At 41.7% G+C, this 13,660-nt stretch overlaps 1 protein-coding gene across 1 annotated transcript; it reads left to right on the top strand.

Moving 5' to 3' along the window:
* Positions 1-9,547: 9,547 nt before the first annotated feature.
* On the top strand, positions 9,548-13,462 carry LOC103799810 (serine/threonine-protein phosphatase 2A catalytic subunit alpha isoform; the record flags this gene model as incomplete). The annotated part of the gene is made up of 6 exons (XM_009072161.1): positions 9,548-9,757; positions 10,261-10,434; positions 10,600-10,689; positions 10,993-11,154; positions 11,879-11,997; positions 12,702-13,462. Coding segments are annotated over 6 exons (828 nt in total), but the record flags the coding sequence as incomplete, so codon positions are not given.
* Positions 13,463-13,660: the final 198 nt, after the last annotated feature.

A 13,660-nucleotide genomic window follows, 5' to 3' on the forward strand; every position in this document is an offset into this window, starting at 1 on the left:
CACAGCAGCCCCAGTCATTGCTGTTGCACAAGGTGACATTTTCATTTTTTCCTGGTGAAGAATGGAAATGAGCTGTATTTAGGGATAAGTGAGTAATGTTGATCACCGAATAATGGTAGAGAAAAGGAAAGAAGAAAAAGTTATGTGTCTAACTGATGTGTTGAGGTGAGACCACAAGGATGTGAGAAAAATCTACCTGAGAAAGGTCCTTTAGCAGCAACCTTCACGTTGCCTGAGGCTGGGTGGCTGTGAGCCAGCTCCAGACCAAGGTGGTTGTTCCTTGGTACCATGGTAGTGTGCCTGAGCTGGAATTCCTGTGTCTGACAGGTGTGTGGTCAGCACTGTCAGTACAGGCACAGGACCATGGTGTTAGGTGGTTTGTTGCTGATAACTACAGGTGCATTTACTGGCACTTTCTGCTAAGAGCAGTTTCCACATGGTTACTGATGCAGGAATTGGATGTAGGCCCTTGAATTCTTGAGCTTTCCATCATGTTGTCTCTGCCCTTCGAGTGGGAAAAAGCTGTGTTCATGGCAGTAGGTGATGAGCTGAGTTCTGTGCCTTCCTGCTGGGGGACAGCACTGGCTTTAACGTGTTTCCATGCTCCCAGCACTAAGAAGCTTTGAGTTGTGCTTCATTTGGACTGTTGAAGTAGTTTCATGGATGTAGTCACACCAAAAGGTGGTTTGCCATAAACAGCTTAATGTGTTAAGGACAGTGTCAAATATAGCTGCTGTTCAAAAGGACAAATGAAGACCCTGCTGGTTGTGATCTGCTGTTGTTCACCGCCTTGAATTGTGCCTAGTTAAAATAAACAAATGCAGGTTTTGTAAGGTCTTTCCCCTGATAACACTGTTTGGTTGGATGATCTCCCTAACTAGTATTTCTTGATCTGCTGAGGCTTCATGTGTGCAGACTGCTGCCTGTCTAATAAGAGTAAGCCTAAGGGCTCTTTGGTATTTCAGTATTGATATCTGAAGAACATCAGAGCTTTTCACTAACATGGTAGTGAAGTGTGGCTGTTCCTGCATCCCAGGTGCTTTCCTGGTGCATCTCACGGTGTGCCTGGTTACCTGGGTGATGGTGGTAACTGGGCAGAAATGGCTTTGAATTCTAGGAGTAATTTGTAACCATGAATAATATATAATACTTCCACAGATGATTTGAAATTATATCAACCTCTGAGTGGCAGTTAAATTATTCTCGGCTTAATACATGCTGTATGTGTAGTGTTACATCAGCTGAGTGACCAACTGTGCTTTGTCTCAGCATTTGGTAAGTGCAAGCTCTGAAGAAGTGGTGAAAATATACCCTGTCTAGTCAGTGTTTCGTGTCAGCAGTGTTTGTCCTGTTACTGCTGAACTGGTTATTGACAGAGGAGTCCTTTATTGTGAGGTGAGGGTTTTTCCACTGCCCATTTTGGATGAAAGGATGCTGGGTTAGAGTACAGTTCTTTTCCATACACTGTGAGGGTAGAGGGAAATGGTCTTGTCTCCTCACTGGTGTATAAATGCCCTTAATCAGAGGAGGTGGGGGTGTGGTGCATTGCTCAGGAAGGTGGAATGATGGTCTGAAAATGCACAAAGGAATGAGTTGAATGTGTGGATGGTTTCCTTTGGTTGCTGCAGAAGATGTCTAGTGCAGGTGGAGGCAGAGGTGTCAGTCTCTCCTGGAAACACTAGGCTGTAATTGGGGTTTGAGCATGGCATCCAGTTTTTAGAGAAAGAAGACAATTGGGCATAATACTGGGCAGAGTGTTCAGGGTTCTGGAATTAGTAGTAAAAAAACTGAATAGCCAGTTCTGCTAGCCAGAATATTTTAAACTAAGTGAAGGGCTGATAAGTAAAGGCATTGAAGAAGCCTTTATTCAAGCCTTATCTCCTGCAGCTTTTGATCTGTTCCAGTAATCTTAGTTACATTTGCTTTTTGTTTAGTCACCAGTGCTAATTTTCATAGTATAAATATGTTCTGAACCTTAGTGTTCTCCGGTATGTACTAAGTTGGATTATTTTTTTTTCTAGATGAGAACTAACCTAACATCCAGGTACACACTGCAGCTGTGTGAGCTGCTCCAACTAGTTCAGCTTCTGTTAAGTGCCTTACTTCTGAGAGGGCAAGGATGTTGTTTTGTTTTGGGGCAAAAAAAGCCTCTGCAATCAAAGTTCAGTTCCTCTAATGCATAGGACTGGCACTTTTTGTGGCTCTCACTCCTGTGTTTTGAGCTGAGCTGTCTGCCCAGCTGTCTCTTTAGACACGTGTTCCCTTCTGCCTCCTCTGCTGGTTGTAAGTTACCTTGCTTAGCTGATTATTTTTGGCCATAAGCGAATGTTTTAAACTAGCTCCAAAAGCAAGGGCTTTTCCATCAGCCAGCTTTGGCACTGCTGTATCTTTACGTGTATCCATCACATGCAACTATTCTTCAGACTAAGATGATTGTGGAAGTTACTGCTCCTGTCTGAACTTGCTCTAAATGAGCCCAAAAACCTGCCCCAGTGTGGTGGGCTCTGTGTCCCTCCACCCTTGGCCCTGGCAGAAGAGGAAGGCACAGCATTGCAGTTCTGCCTTGCTGCAGATTTTTGCTCTGGATTCTCTAGCAAGGGAAGCTTGAACTGCTGCCAGTGGCAGGAAGGCCCCTCTGAGCTCGTCAGGGGCTGTGGGAGACCAGGGGATGGTTTGGGGCTCCTTTGCTGCTACTTTGTTGAACAAACCCAGGGATCAGGTCATTGATGGAGACATGGAGTTACACCTTCTATCTCAGAAGAGCTACAGGTGTACTGTGAAAGGCTTTTTGTGATACTTTAATAACTGGTTTAGATTTTTCTGCAACAATTTGGCAAAAAAATCCTGTAACTCCCAGTGTGCTGAGGTGTTGTAGTTGGGGGTTTTGGTGGTGTTCTTGTTGCTTTTTTGGTGGTGGTTGGTAATATAAAATGGAAGTTGTCTCTTTAAACAAAAGGCATTTAAAGTGTCAACCTTGCCTTCTCCTCTAGTCCTGATCGTACTTAAAACATTTTGATGTGCATATGAGCATTTTGTCTTGTATGTGCCAGTTATTGTAGCAGCAGCTTTCTGGGGTGGGTTTTCTTTCACTTCTAGGAAATTCTGTAAAATTGAGTGGTGCTGCCAGTGAGGTGCTTTGAGTTTGTTTTTTTTTTTTTTTTTTAATTACCACATTAGTTGTGATCAAATAGGAGTGAAAGATACTGGTGGTGTCTGGAGATAGCTTAAGCTAGCAGAAGTAAACACTCCTAAGTCAGAGCAAGTTACTGCTTGAGTTCTACCAGTTTAGGGCTGAGGACATGGATAGCTGTAAGACTGATGTCCTCTTCCAAAGCTGCTGTGTCCTCCTCAGATGTGATGACAGAGCTGCTCTGTGACGTCTGCTGAGCCATTTTCAGTTACTCACCTGGGTTGCCTTGCCCAGTGCAATAACCAGCCTGTGTGGCTGTGTCTGGCAGCTCAGGGTGCTTTGTACAAAAGGCTGTGCAAGGGGAATCAAAGGAGCAGTGATTGAATTTCACCCTCACTTAGGGACCCTTAAACACTACACCCATATCAGTAACAAGGTTGTTGCCCTCAGTGCCTTTTCTTTAGGCTATATATTAATGTGGAAAAAGTTTATTCCTGGCTAAGAAATGAATACTGCAGCTCAATTGCTCAGTAGTCAGGTCTCTGATATTTCTGCTGGGTATTTTGTGAATACCTTCCAATACAGGTGTTGCTTGCCCCATCCTGACTGTACCTGTAGCATGACTGTGCTGGCTGTGGTTGGAGTTACTGGAGTAGGAGACTTGAACACCTTCAGAGTTTGTTACATGAAGCTGGACTTGTGGATATCAGGCACAACTGGTGTGGGAATAGCTTTAGCCTATTTCTTTTTTTAACAGCTTGAATGATTCCAAATGGACACAGCTTGTTCTGCAGACAGGGCTGAAAACTCTTTAAGTGGTCAGTTCTCTGCAGTACTACTGGTGCTGGGTTTCTTGGTACTCCCATGAGGAGAGGAAGGCATGATGTTTCTAAAAAAGATTCTCTTAGTTTTTTTGGTGTTTTTTTTTTTTGTAATTCAAAGTTAAAGACACCAGGATTTTCTGTATGAAGCAAAATAATGACATTGAGTTTTTTGAGGAGCCTCTTCCTATCCCTGTTTTCCATCTGGTCTTGTCAGCTACTGATATTTAAATACCAGTTCCCCTTTCCTTCTCCCGTAGCTGCCTCTGAGGGAAAGAACACTTATCAGTTAGGTTGTGTATGTAGGACTGAAACTGATTTTTCCACATGGGAGTGTGGAGAGGACTATCAAGGCTGCGAGTGGTGTCAGTCATTGCTTTAAAATGCAAAGGAAGAGAGGGTGGTTGGGCAGTTTACTGTTTGCGTCTTTCTTTTACGCCTAGAATCTCTAGAAGGAGATAAAGGAGGGTGATTGTCTCATTTAATCTCACATGCAGTACTGGCACTGGGGTTGCTCTTTTGGTTGATTAACATCTTGTGTTTAATCTGGTCTCTTTTAGCAAACAAAAGAGATTAGGAGTGAAGGTACAGGTGTTAGTCACAAAACCAGAGAGAAAGCAGATCTGTCATCTTCTGTTTCAGTCTTGGGAAAAGAGAATTTTGCTGCTGTGACTTCTGTGTGGATGGAAATCCTGGTTTTACTTACTTTGGAATACTAAATAATTAAATGTCAGTGGGGAGCTTTGTATTTTAATTTCATTCCTACTTACACATTCACATTGAACTCCTTCGTGGATTGCGAAGTTCAGCATAAATCAGTTTCCCATTTGTCATGTGTAATCTGAGTGCTGCCATGCCTCCTTCACAAAGGGTGAGACTGGAGACTTCATTTCTCTAGTTCTGTTAAAAATGTCAGACAGTGAATGAAATACCTTTAGCTTTAAAAATGAGCCCATCTTTTGTCTGAACATGTTCTCCTTCCTCCCCAAGTAAGGGGTGGGAGGAGAACCTTTAAACAGAAATGCATTGACTCTGCAGAAGACTTGCTGACTTAAATGGATGACTTTGCTCGGAACTGTAATCTCTTCCAGGTCATGATGTTTGGCCAGCTAAACCCAGTATTCATCCCAATTAGCTGATCACTCTGCCTTTAGTCACATCCTGTGCACCTTGGTGACAGGAAGTTATGGGTGTGGTCCAAGTGTTCGATCTCATCAAAATATCCTTATGGAAACAGCAAATAACTCTTTTTCTTGATTATAGTGGATGCTTCCCATCACACTCTTTACCAGACAGCATGGTGGGCTGCAGGTGTGAGCTCTGGGCTGCCAAGGGTGACACCTTACCATCTGCAGCCATGACTTTGGAGCTCTGTTGTCTAATTAAAATAAGGGCTGTATTTCCTTCGCTGAGTTAGTGGTAATCTGTTGATAAGTGTTTCATAGCAGTGCTTCAAGCATTGTTTTACAATTCTGCACAGACACAGTGATATTTACTGGTTGCTTTGGGTCTTGTTATTTTCTTTTATGTGCCCCAGAGTTGTTCAGGGTGGATAATTGGGTTGAGTTGTCAGAGCTCCTGCTAGAAGAAGGGGTTGGAGTAGTTAAGAAATATGATATATTCTGAAGACACAAAGGAATTTGGGAACAGATTAATTCAGAGGATTCTGCAGAAACAGACCACTTGAAATTAATTCTGGGAGACAAGGTCGATGATGTGCTCTGCTCATGAGGGAAACTCACTTACCCTCAGCGTGAAGTGAGTTGAGAAAGAAAATGGATTGATTATGGCTTGTGTGGCGCTTTACTCTGAGCCTTGACTTGGGGCATATGGGCTAAAAATACATATATATATGCAGGGAACAGGGGAAACAGGAGATTCCTCTGCATCTCATTAAATGAATTGGGAGGATCTGAAAATCATATGGTATGGCTTTAATAGTCACACACTTAAAATAATTTCTTATCCATGGCTGTTCATACACTTGGATCTTGCATTGTCTTTGAACAATGACTCTGATGTTTGTATTTAAGAACAGTGCTCTGCACAGATGTGCTTTGTAAACAGAGGCACCAGAACAGTGCAGTACTGTTCAGCTGCCCATTTGGATGATGTTCAGCAGTCCAGGAACGGTTTAATTCTTAAACACTAGGTTGTGTTTTTATGCAGTGCTGCTTGCTTCTCAATAAAGCGAAAATTTTGTGTTTTCTTGTGTGTTTAAACCCCTATTTGTTTAGGGATTGTACAAGTTGTCTCTACAGTGAAATGGCTGAGTAAGGCAGTACAAAGTTGGAATGAATTCCAGTCACCTATGACTAAGCTGAAGTGTATTCGATACATGTTTATTGTTTGAACTTTGAGATTGTTCTTAGTAATATATGTGACTTTCCAGCTCAGCAGTTGTGTTTATGATGGCATCACACGTGGCTGTTTGCATGTTCTTGTGCAGCTGTCTTACAGCTACAGGTTTTTTCTGTATTAGACTTTATTGGTGCTTGGCTGTAAAATTAGCATTTATCAGCTGGAAGTAATGGATTCTTTTCTGTATTCATTTACAACTGATTTTGAAATCTTAAGTGTGGTGCTGGAAGAGCAAACTGATTTGCAGATAGGGTCTTACAAGTGTAATGTAGTAGGGTGTTGGTAACAAATTTTCACTTAATTAATGTTCTCTAAGTTACGGAATGCCACCGCAAGTCAGAGTTTGTGGGGCAGGGTACTTACTAAGGTTGAAGATGTAGGGAAGTTCAGGGCTGTCTTAATGCTAAGAATTGCTCATAACTGAAAAAGGCTGAGTTACAGAAGGGTTAATCAGTGTTTGAGGAAAAATCTATTTCAGTATTGTCTCATTGTTTATCCTAGTGATAGGCAGTGAAACCTGTATGTTTCAAAATGTTTATGTCAAAATACTGCAGTGTGTTGCACTGCTGTCCTTTGTGTCAAGAGGTCACCTGCTTTTTGAAGTTCAGGGGTTGTGTGTGTCTCTCTTTCCTAGTTCTTCTTTGCCAGGTGATTGGATCAGAGTTTTCTGCCTTGTCCTGAAGGATGCTGAAGATTGTTCTTGAATGAGAAGGTGTAGGGGAGCTGCTGGTGGGACGTCCATTAGCTGGAGGGGAGGATGGGTGAGGAGGGAGTTGTGTGATGTGGCTGAGCAAGCAGCATCATTGCGAGTCTCAGTGAAAGGATCACTGAGGAGGGAGTCTGACCAGGTGAGGCTGCAGAGAGTGGTGTGTGACCCAGTACAAGGTTGGGGCACAGATACTGCAGCAGTATGAGTGGTTGCTTACCTTAGTGAAAGTGTAGTGTCACGTGCACTGTTTTTTACCGGTTTGTGTTGTGCTACAGCATATGGAAAGGTTTTGTTGCTTTACCCCTTCATAGGAATTCATTTAATGTGGAAATTTGGGGAATGGACAGCTTGGTGGTGGCATGTTTTCAGGATATTATTTGTACCATGTTCAGTTCTGCTGAAGCTCTTTTGTAGAGGCAAGTAGTGTGCTTAGACACTTCAGTATGTGCCACTCTTAATGCTGTGGGACACTAGACTGTCAGTGGGCTGAGCAGTTCTAACACAGTATTGCATGGAAATGTGGGAATCCCTGCACCAGCATTCCTCACTGCAGGATTTAAATAGAGGCTGCTGTTTTGCAAGTTGACCTGGAACAGTCTTTTTCCATCAGAGTAGCTGTCTGACTTATCTGCCTGTTTGGTCATATGAGTATCTGAGTGATTTAATATTTCAGAAACTGAGGAAGCAACAGCTCCATTGCTGAGAACTCTTCTCATTTCCAGTCAGCACGAACGCTGCATGCCTTTGATGAAAAATGAATGCTGCATTCTTTGTGCACTGCTTCAAGTCTGTTAAGAAATATGGTGGTAGAAGCATTTGAATTAAAGAGTAGTTTTTTATATGAAAGTGCTCTAAGCATCTGTAATGTTCCCTGTCAAAAGTAGAATTAAGCTGGCTAAGGCTTCTGGCTGTAATAGAGTATTAGAAGAGGCTAAAGCTGTTAAAACACCTTCAAAACATCCGGTGAGTGTCAGTGCATTAAAATGAACTTAAGTCAGGCTATCTTAAAATAAATCTACACTTTTAGCATCTACCACAAGCCAGCAATGACCTATCTTTAGTAGCAGGCACAGCACGAGTGGAAACTGTCATGTGAGGTTGACTTTTGATGTAAATCTGTCTGCAGGGTGATGTTGGTGTGTGCTCAGGCTGTAACACCTACAGCTTTGTGCTCTGCAGAATGTCTAACCACACTGTTTTGGCGTTTCTCTGCAGTGTGAATGAGATGCTGAATTTCATGAATGTTCCATCATTAAACCCTATGTTGCCTCTGTTTGAAGTGGTGACCGTGGTGGTTAGCCAGGACGATGTGCAGGGACACTGAGGCCACTTTTGGGGTGGCAGTGTCAACCACTGTCTTGTAGACACACCTTGGGTTCTGAGATAGATTATAGTTCTTAGATATTCTCTCATCGTTCAGGTAATGAGGTTAAGAAAAAAATCCTTGTTGAACATGAACATTGGTGGTTGAGCAGCAGGGAGATCTTTGTAGATGGTAACTTGTACACTTGTTACTATTTATATTTCTAATACCTTCTTGATTTAGAAAATTATTGTGGCATGTGTCTGCTGACTGTTCTGAGAACAAACTGTAACAACTGTCTTGTGTTATTTCAAAATTACCTTTCTGCTGCTATATTTAGCTTGTGCTTCTTCAGAGAGATTGTCTTTGTCTGCAGCTCTTATATACACAGTTTTGTGGAAAAAAAATGGTGCTGACAAAGATGCTTCCCAGCTTTGGTTTATAAAGGCATAACTTGATCTTACCAGTCTGTGTTTAGACACAAAACTTGTCGAGAAAGATTGTGCAGGTATTGACCTGCTGTGCAATTGCTGCTACCAGTGGGTGCTTATGTTCTCATTATTGCTTCAGTCAGGACTCCCTGCCCTTGCAGGTGGGTGGAAGGTGTGTGAGCAGATGGGTGGCAAGATGTTGATGGTGTTTTGGGCACATCTGAGTTTGGGCTTTTAGGGGGTTGGAGATCAGAAATGGGCAGGATTTTTAGGTTTAATTTTTTGAAATATTTAGTGATTGTCATTATTTTATGCTTCACATAACCATTTTTATAGAAAGCCTGGTTTTACTTAAGCTGAAAATGAATCCTGAAATGCAATTCTCAAGGAAGGGAAAACCCACCAAACCTGATACAGAGTGCAAAGCAGGAGCAGGTTGCTTAGACATGGGAATGTGCTGCCCAGGGAGGTGGTGGAGTCACTGTCCCTGGAGCTGTTTAAGGAGGAGCTGGATGTGGCACTTAGGGCCATGGTCTAGTTGACACGGTGGTGTTAGGTCATAGGTTGGACTTGATGATCTCAGAGGTATTTTCCAGCCTTAATGATTCTGATTCTGTGAAAATACTATTTTAAGTAAAGATAAACTCTGACCTCAGGCACTTCAGACAAGGAAGGGACAAGTGCTCCTATAGAGAGCAGGTAACAGAGGGTTGGGAGCCCTAGAACACGCTTTGAATAAAGTGACTATTCATTAACAAACTCAAAATTTGTGGTTTTTTGTTTGTTTTACAGGCTAAAGAAATTTTGACAAAAGAGTCTAATGTACAAGAAGTGCGATGTCCTGTCACAGTCTGTGGAGATGTCCATGGACAATTTCATGACCTCATGGAACTTTTCAGAATTGGAGGGAAATCACCAGACACAAACTATTTGTTTATGGGGGACTATGTTGACAGAGGATATTATTCAGTTGAAACAGTCACATTGCTTGTAGCTCTTAAGGTAACTATTCTTCTTAGCTGTGCAGTTCTGTATAAAACATACATCATTGCTATCCTGACCACACTTAAGAGATGCTGTGATTTTTCACTGCACTGGTACTCGAGGTACAGACAGTGACATGTTGGCTGTCTTAGTTTTCTAAGTTACTTCTGGAAAAAAAATTAAAATTCAGGTCCAAGCATGAAATCTACCTAAAGTGACCACTGTTTATTTTTTATTTGCCCAGGTTTTAATTTTTTAGGATATGCTTGGAGAGATCATCTTAATGGACAGGTGAACTCCACTAGTCATAGTGAATGCAGTGTGTAGTGAATCTCAAAGGTGGTTGAAGATTTGAATAAATTATTCCTTTTGTTCTCAAAGGTTATAATTGAATCTCAGTCTTAAAAAGGGTTTGGTTTTAATGGCTTTGTTGCTGCAGTGATGGGGATTGAGGGGTGCAGACTCTGCTCTGGGGGAGACATGCATCTTTTGGTGACCCTAAAAGACTCTGTTGTGTTTAGGTTCGTTACCGTGAACGCATCACAATTCTCCGAGGGAACCATGAAAGCAGGCAAATCACACAAGTCTATGGGTTCTATGATGAATGTTTAAGAAAATACGGAAATGCAAATGTTTGGAAATACTTTACAGACCTTTTTGATTACCTGCCTCTAACTGCCTTGGTGGATGGCCAGGTATGTTGACATTGGACAGAGTTAAATGATGGTGGTTGTAAAGGGAGCTCTTAGCACTGTACTGTGCGGGGGAATCTTGTGCAGATTTTCTTCTAATAATTTATTTTAAACCATTATAACTGCACTGATTAAATAAATAAACTTCCTCTATCTCAACTCTTGCAGATTTTCTGTCTACATGGTGGCCTCTCTCCATCAATAGATACACTGGATCACATCAGAGCACTTGATCGCTTGCAGGAAGTTCCCCATGAGGTACTGAAAAGTCATTGTCTAAGCCAGTGAGATTCATGATTCAGCATTTGTTGGGTGGTTGAGTTCACAGGCTGAAAATGAAATTCAGATCAGCTTAGCAATGTGAAAGTGCCTGTCTTCCTGTTCTGGTTTTTTGAAGGAAAAGTAAGGGGCATCTTCTTGCCTAAAGAAAGAAACATGAAATCTCAGAGTTGCTGCAATAAGTTGTGCAGAGGTGGTGTGTGTGCAAGTTTTTGTGGCTTTGTTTGTCTTGGTTTCTTTTTCTTCACTTTGCCTCTGAAACATCTTCCCCGTCTTTTGCAGGGTCCAATGTGTGACTTGCTATGGTCAGATCCAGATGATCGTGGTGGCTGGGGAATTTCTCCTCGAGGTGCAGGTTATACATTTGGACAGGATATTTCAGAAACCTTTAACCATGCTAATGGCCTTACGTTGGTCTCAAGAGCTCATCAGTTGGTAATGGAGGTGAGCAGGACAGAGCCTGTGTGTTCATTAGTGCCATGGTTGGTGTGTCAGATGTGCTGCTGGGACAACTGGTGATCCAGCTGAGAGTCTTCAGAAACTTGACCTTGACAGTATTCACGTGCTGCTAAAGGAGTTTTCTCAGTTTGACAGTGGAGTAACCTTCCTTTTGGCCTTTTTTACTCTGAAAACATACAGTGATGTCCCAAACCAGACTTCAGCACTAGATGTGGTGTTGCATTTCTGTGTAGATAAAAAGGTTCTTAAATGTGTTCCTTGAGAAAAGATGTATTTTTTCCTTTTACCTTGGATGTGAGCTTTTGTTCTTAGTCTCTTGTTATCCCTGGCAGTTAAGATATTTAAATATGTGTCTGGATTCTGGTTTTGGTGATCACAGCTGAAGGTTCAGAGTAGAGTGTGTACTTCAGAATTGCTGTTTTAACTTTTTGATGCTAATGCAATGGGGAATTCTTGCTGGATGTGTTTGGTTTTTTTTAAATTTTAATGTTTACATCATATTTATTAGTAAGAAGCAACCTATGAAGGCCAAAATTCCTTTTTACCCTTTTCCTTCCCAGAAGAGAAATAAAGACACAGCCTTGCTCTTAGTTAAAACAGCCCTGCAAATGCCACTTAGGGCTTTGTGCATTAAAAATCCAGTAGTCAGGTGGTTCTTTGGGGTACAAGTGACCTTGACTGTCATAATTATTTTTTCTTCCCTCCCTAGGGCTACAACTGGTGCCATGATCGGAATGTAGTAACAATTTTCAGTGCTCCAAACTATTGTTACCGTTGTGGCAACCAGGCTGCAATTATGGAACTTGATGATACTCTAAAATACTCCTTGTAAGTATGTTTAAAAATGAGAATTCTGTTGCCCATGGTTTTAAGATAGTTGTTGTAGCAAGATACCACTTAAATCCTGTGTTAAGGTGTGGTATTTTTCCCCCTGTATGGTTTTGAGAAGTGGAGTGAAATTGGAATTACTGGGTTAGTCACACTCAAAGTCTTGGGAGGCAAATACCTGGAACAGTTGTTGAGATATTCTCTGCGAGATTAAAGTGACACTCCTCGTTTTTGTTCTGTATAACTAATTGGGAGTTTCATGAATTACTGTGGAGGTATGTGATTGGAGAGCAGGAGTTGCCTGTCACATCTGAGTTAATGCCCTCCTGACTCTGGAATCTTCTTCAGATGTTGATGTCGCATTTTGGATGAGGTTTCTAATTACCTCCTGCAGTAGCAGCCTTACCAGCAGACAGGGCAAAAGCCTTGTGTAAACTGCCCTCCCTGATGATTACTGCAGACTTTTAACTTCCTAAATCTGTATTAATGTTTGACCAATTTGAGTCTCAAAGCTAAAATCTCTGCAGACTTTCATAGTAACGGTAAGAGGGGTTTCGAATGTGAAGGTTCTAAGTGTATACTCACAGAAGGGTTGGAAAAGGCTCAGCAGGTGTTTTGGTTGATGTAACTTGGAAAGTCGTTGCCAGCTGGGCCATCCCTGAGTGTGAGCTGAGCTGTGGTTTCACTAATCTCTGTGCTCTCAGTTTGCAGTTCGACCCGGCGCCGCGCAGAGGTGAGCCCCATGTTACTCGTCGCACCCCAGACTACTTCCTGTAAAGAGATTTTAGACCTGTACAGTATTGCCATGAACCATATGTTGACCTAAAGAAAAATGGGAAGAGCAACAGTAACTCCAAAGTGTCAGAAAATATTTACCATTCAAACTTTTGTTTTCACATGGACCAAAAGACGTGCCATATTCAAAATACAAAGCCTCTTGTCGTCAACAACTGTGACCACTTTAGAATGAACCAGTTCATTGCATGCTGAAGCAACATTGTTGGTCAAGAAACCAGTTTCTGGCATAGCGCTATTTGTAGTTACTTTTGCTTTCTCTGAGAGACTGCAAATAATAAGATGTAGACATTAACACCTCGTGAATACATTTAACTTTCCATTTAGCTATAGCTTTATTCAGCATGACTGTAGATAAGGGTAGCAGCAAACAATCATTGAAGCTTAAAGAACATTTTTAAAATAAGTACCAAGGCCTCATATTTGTTCTGAAACTGTTTGTTTGTTTTATTTTCAGGGAATACTGTTTAATTTAATTGTATTGATTTTTTTTTTTTTTGTCTGCACTCAGTTCCCTTTTCCACTCTTTGCCCTACCATATTGTCCCTTGTAATTGTCCAAGGATAGTGAATTACTTTGAACAGAACTGTTTTTTTCTGTAAAACAATGTTACTGCAGGACAGAGCTGCAGTGTTTTTCATAATAAACTTGTGAACTAAGTATGGAAAAATGTCAAATCCTAATTGCATCTCAGGTCAACTGTGGTTTAATAAACTAACATGTAGCTGGATGGGGTTTATCAACTTGCATAGAAATGTCCACCTTAAGTAGCAGAACTGAGGTGGTTGGAGTGTGCTGGAAAACTCTGATGTTGTGCATGCTGTCCCAGGGAGGACAGAGCTCCTGGTTACTGACGTATTGCTCTTTC

This window comes from Acanthisitta chloris, unplaced genomic scaffold, assembly GCF_000695815.1.
Source record: "Acanthisitta chloris isolate BGI_N310 unplaced genomic scaffold, ASM69581v1 scaffold8783, whole genome shotgun sequence".
Classification (NCBI taxonomy): domain Eukaryota; kingdom Metazoa; phylum Chordata; class Aves; order Passeriformes; family Acanthisittidae; genus Acanthisitta; species Acanthisitta chloris.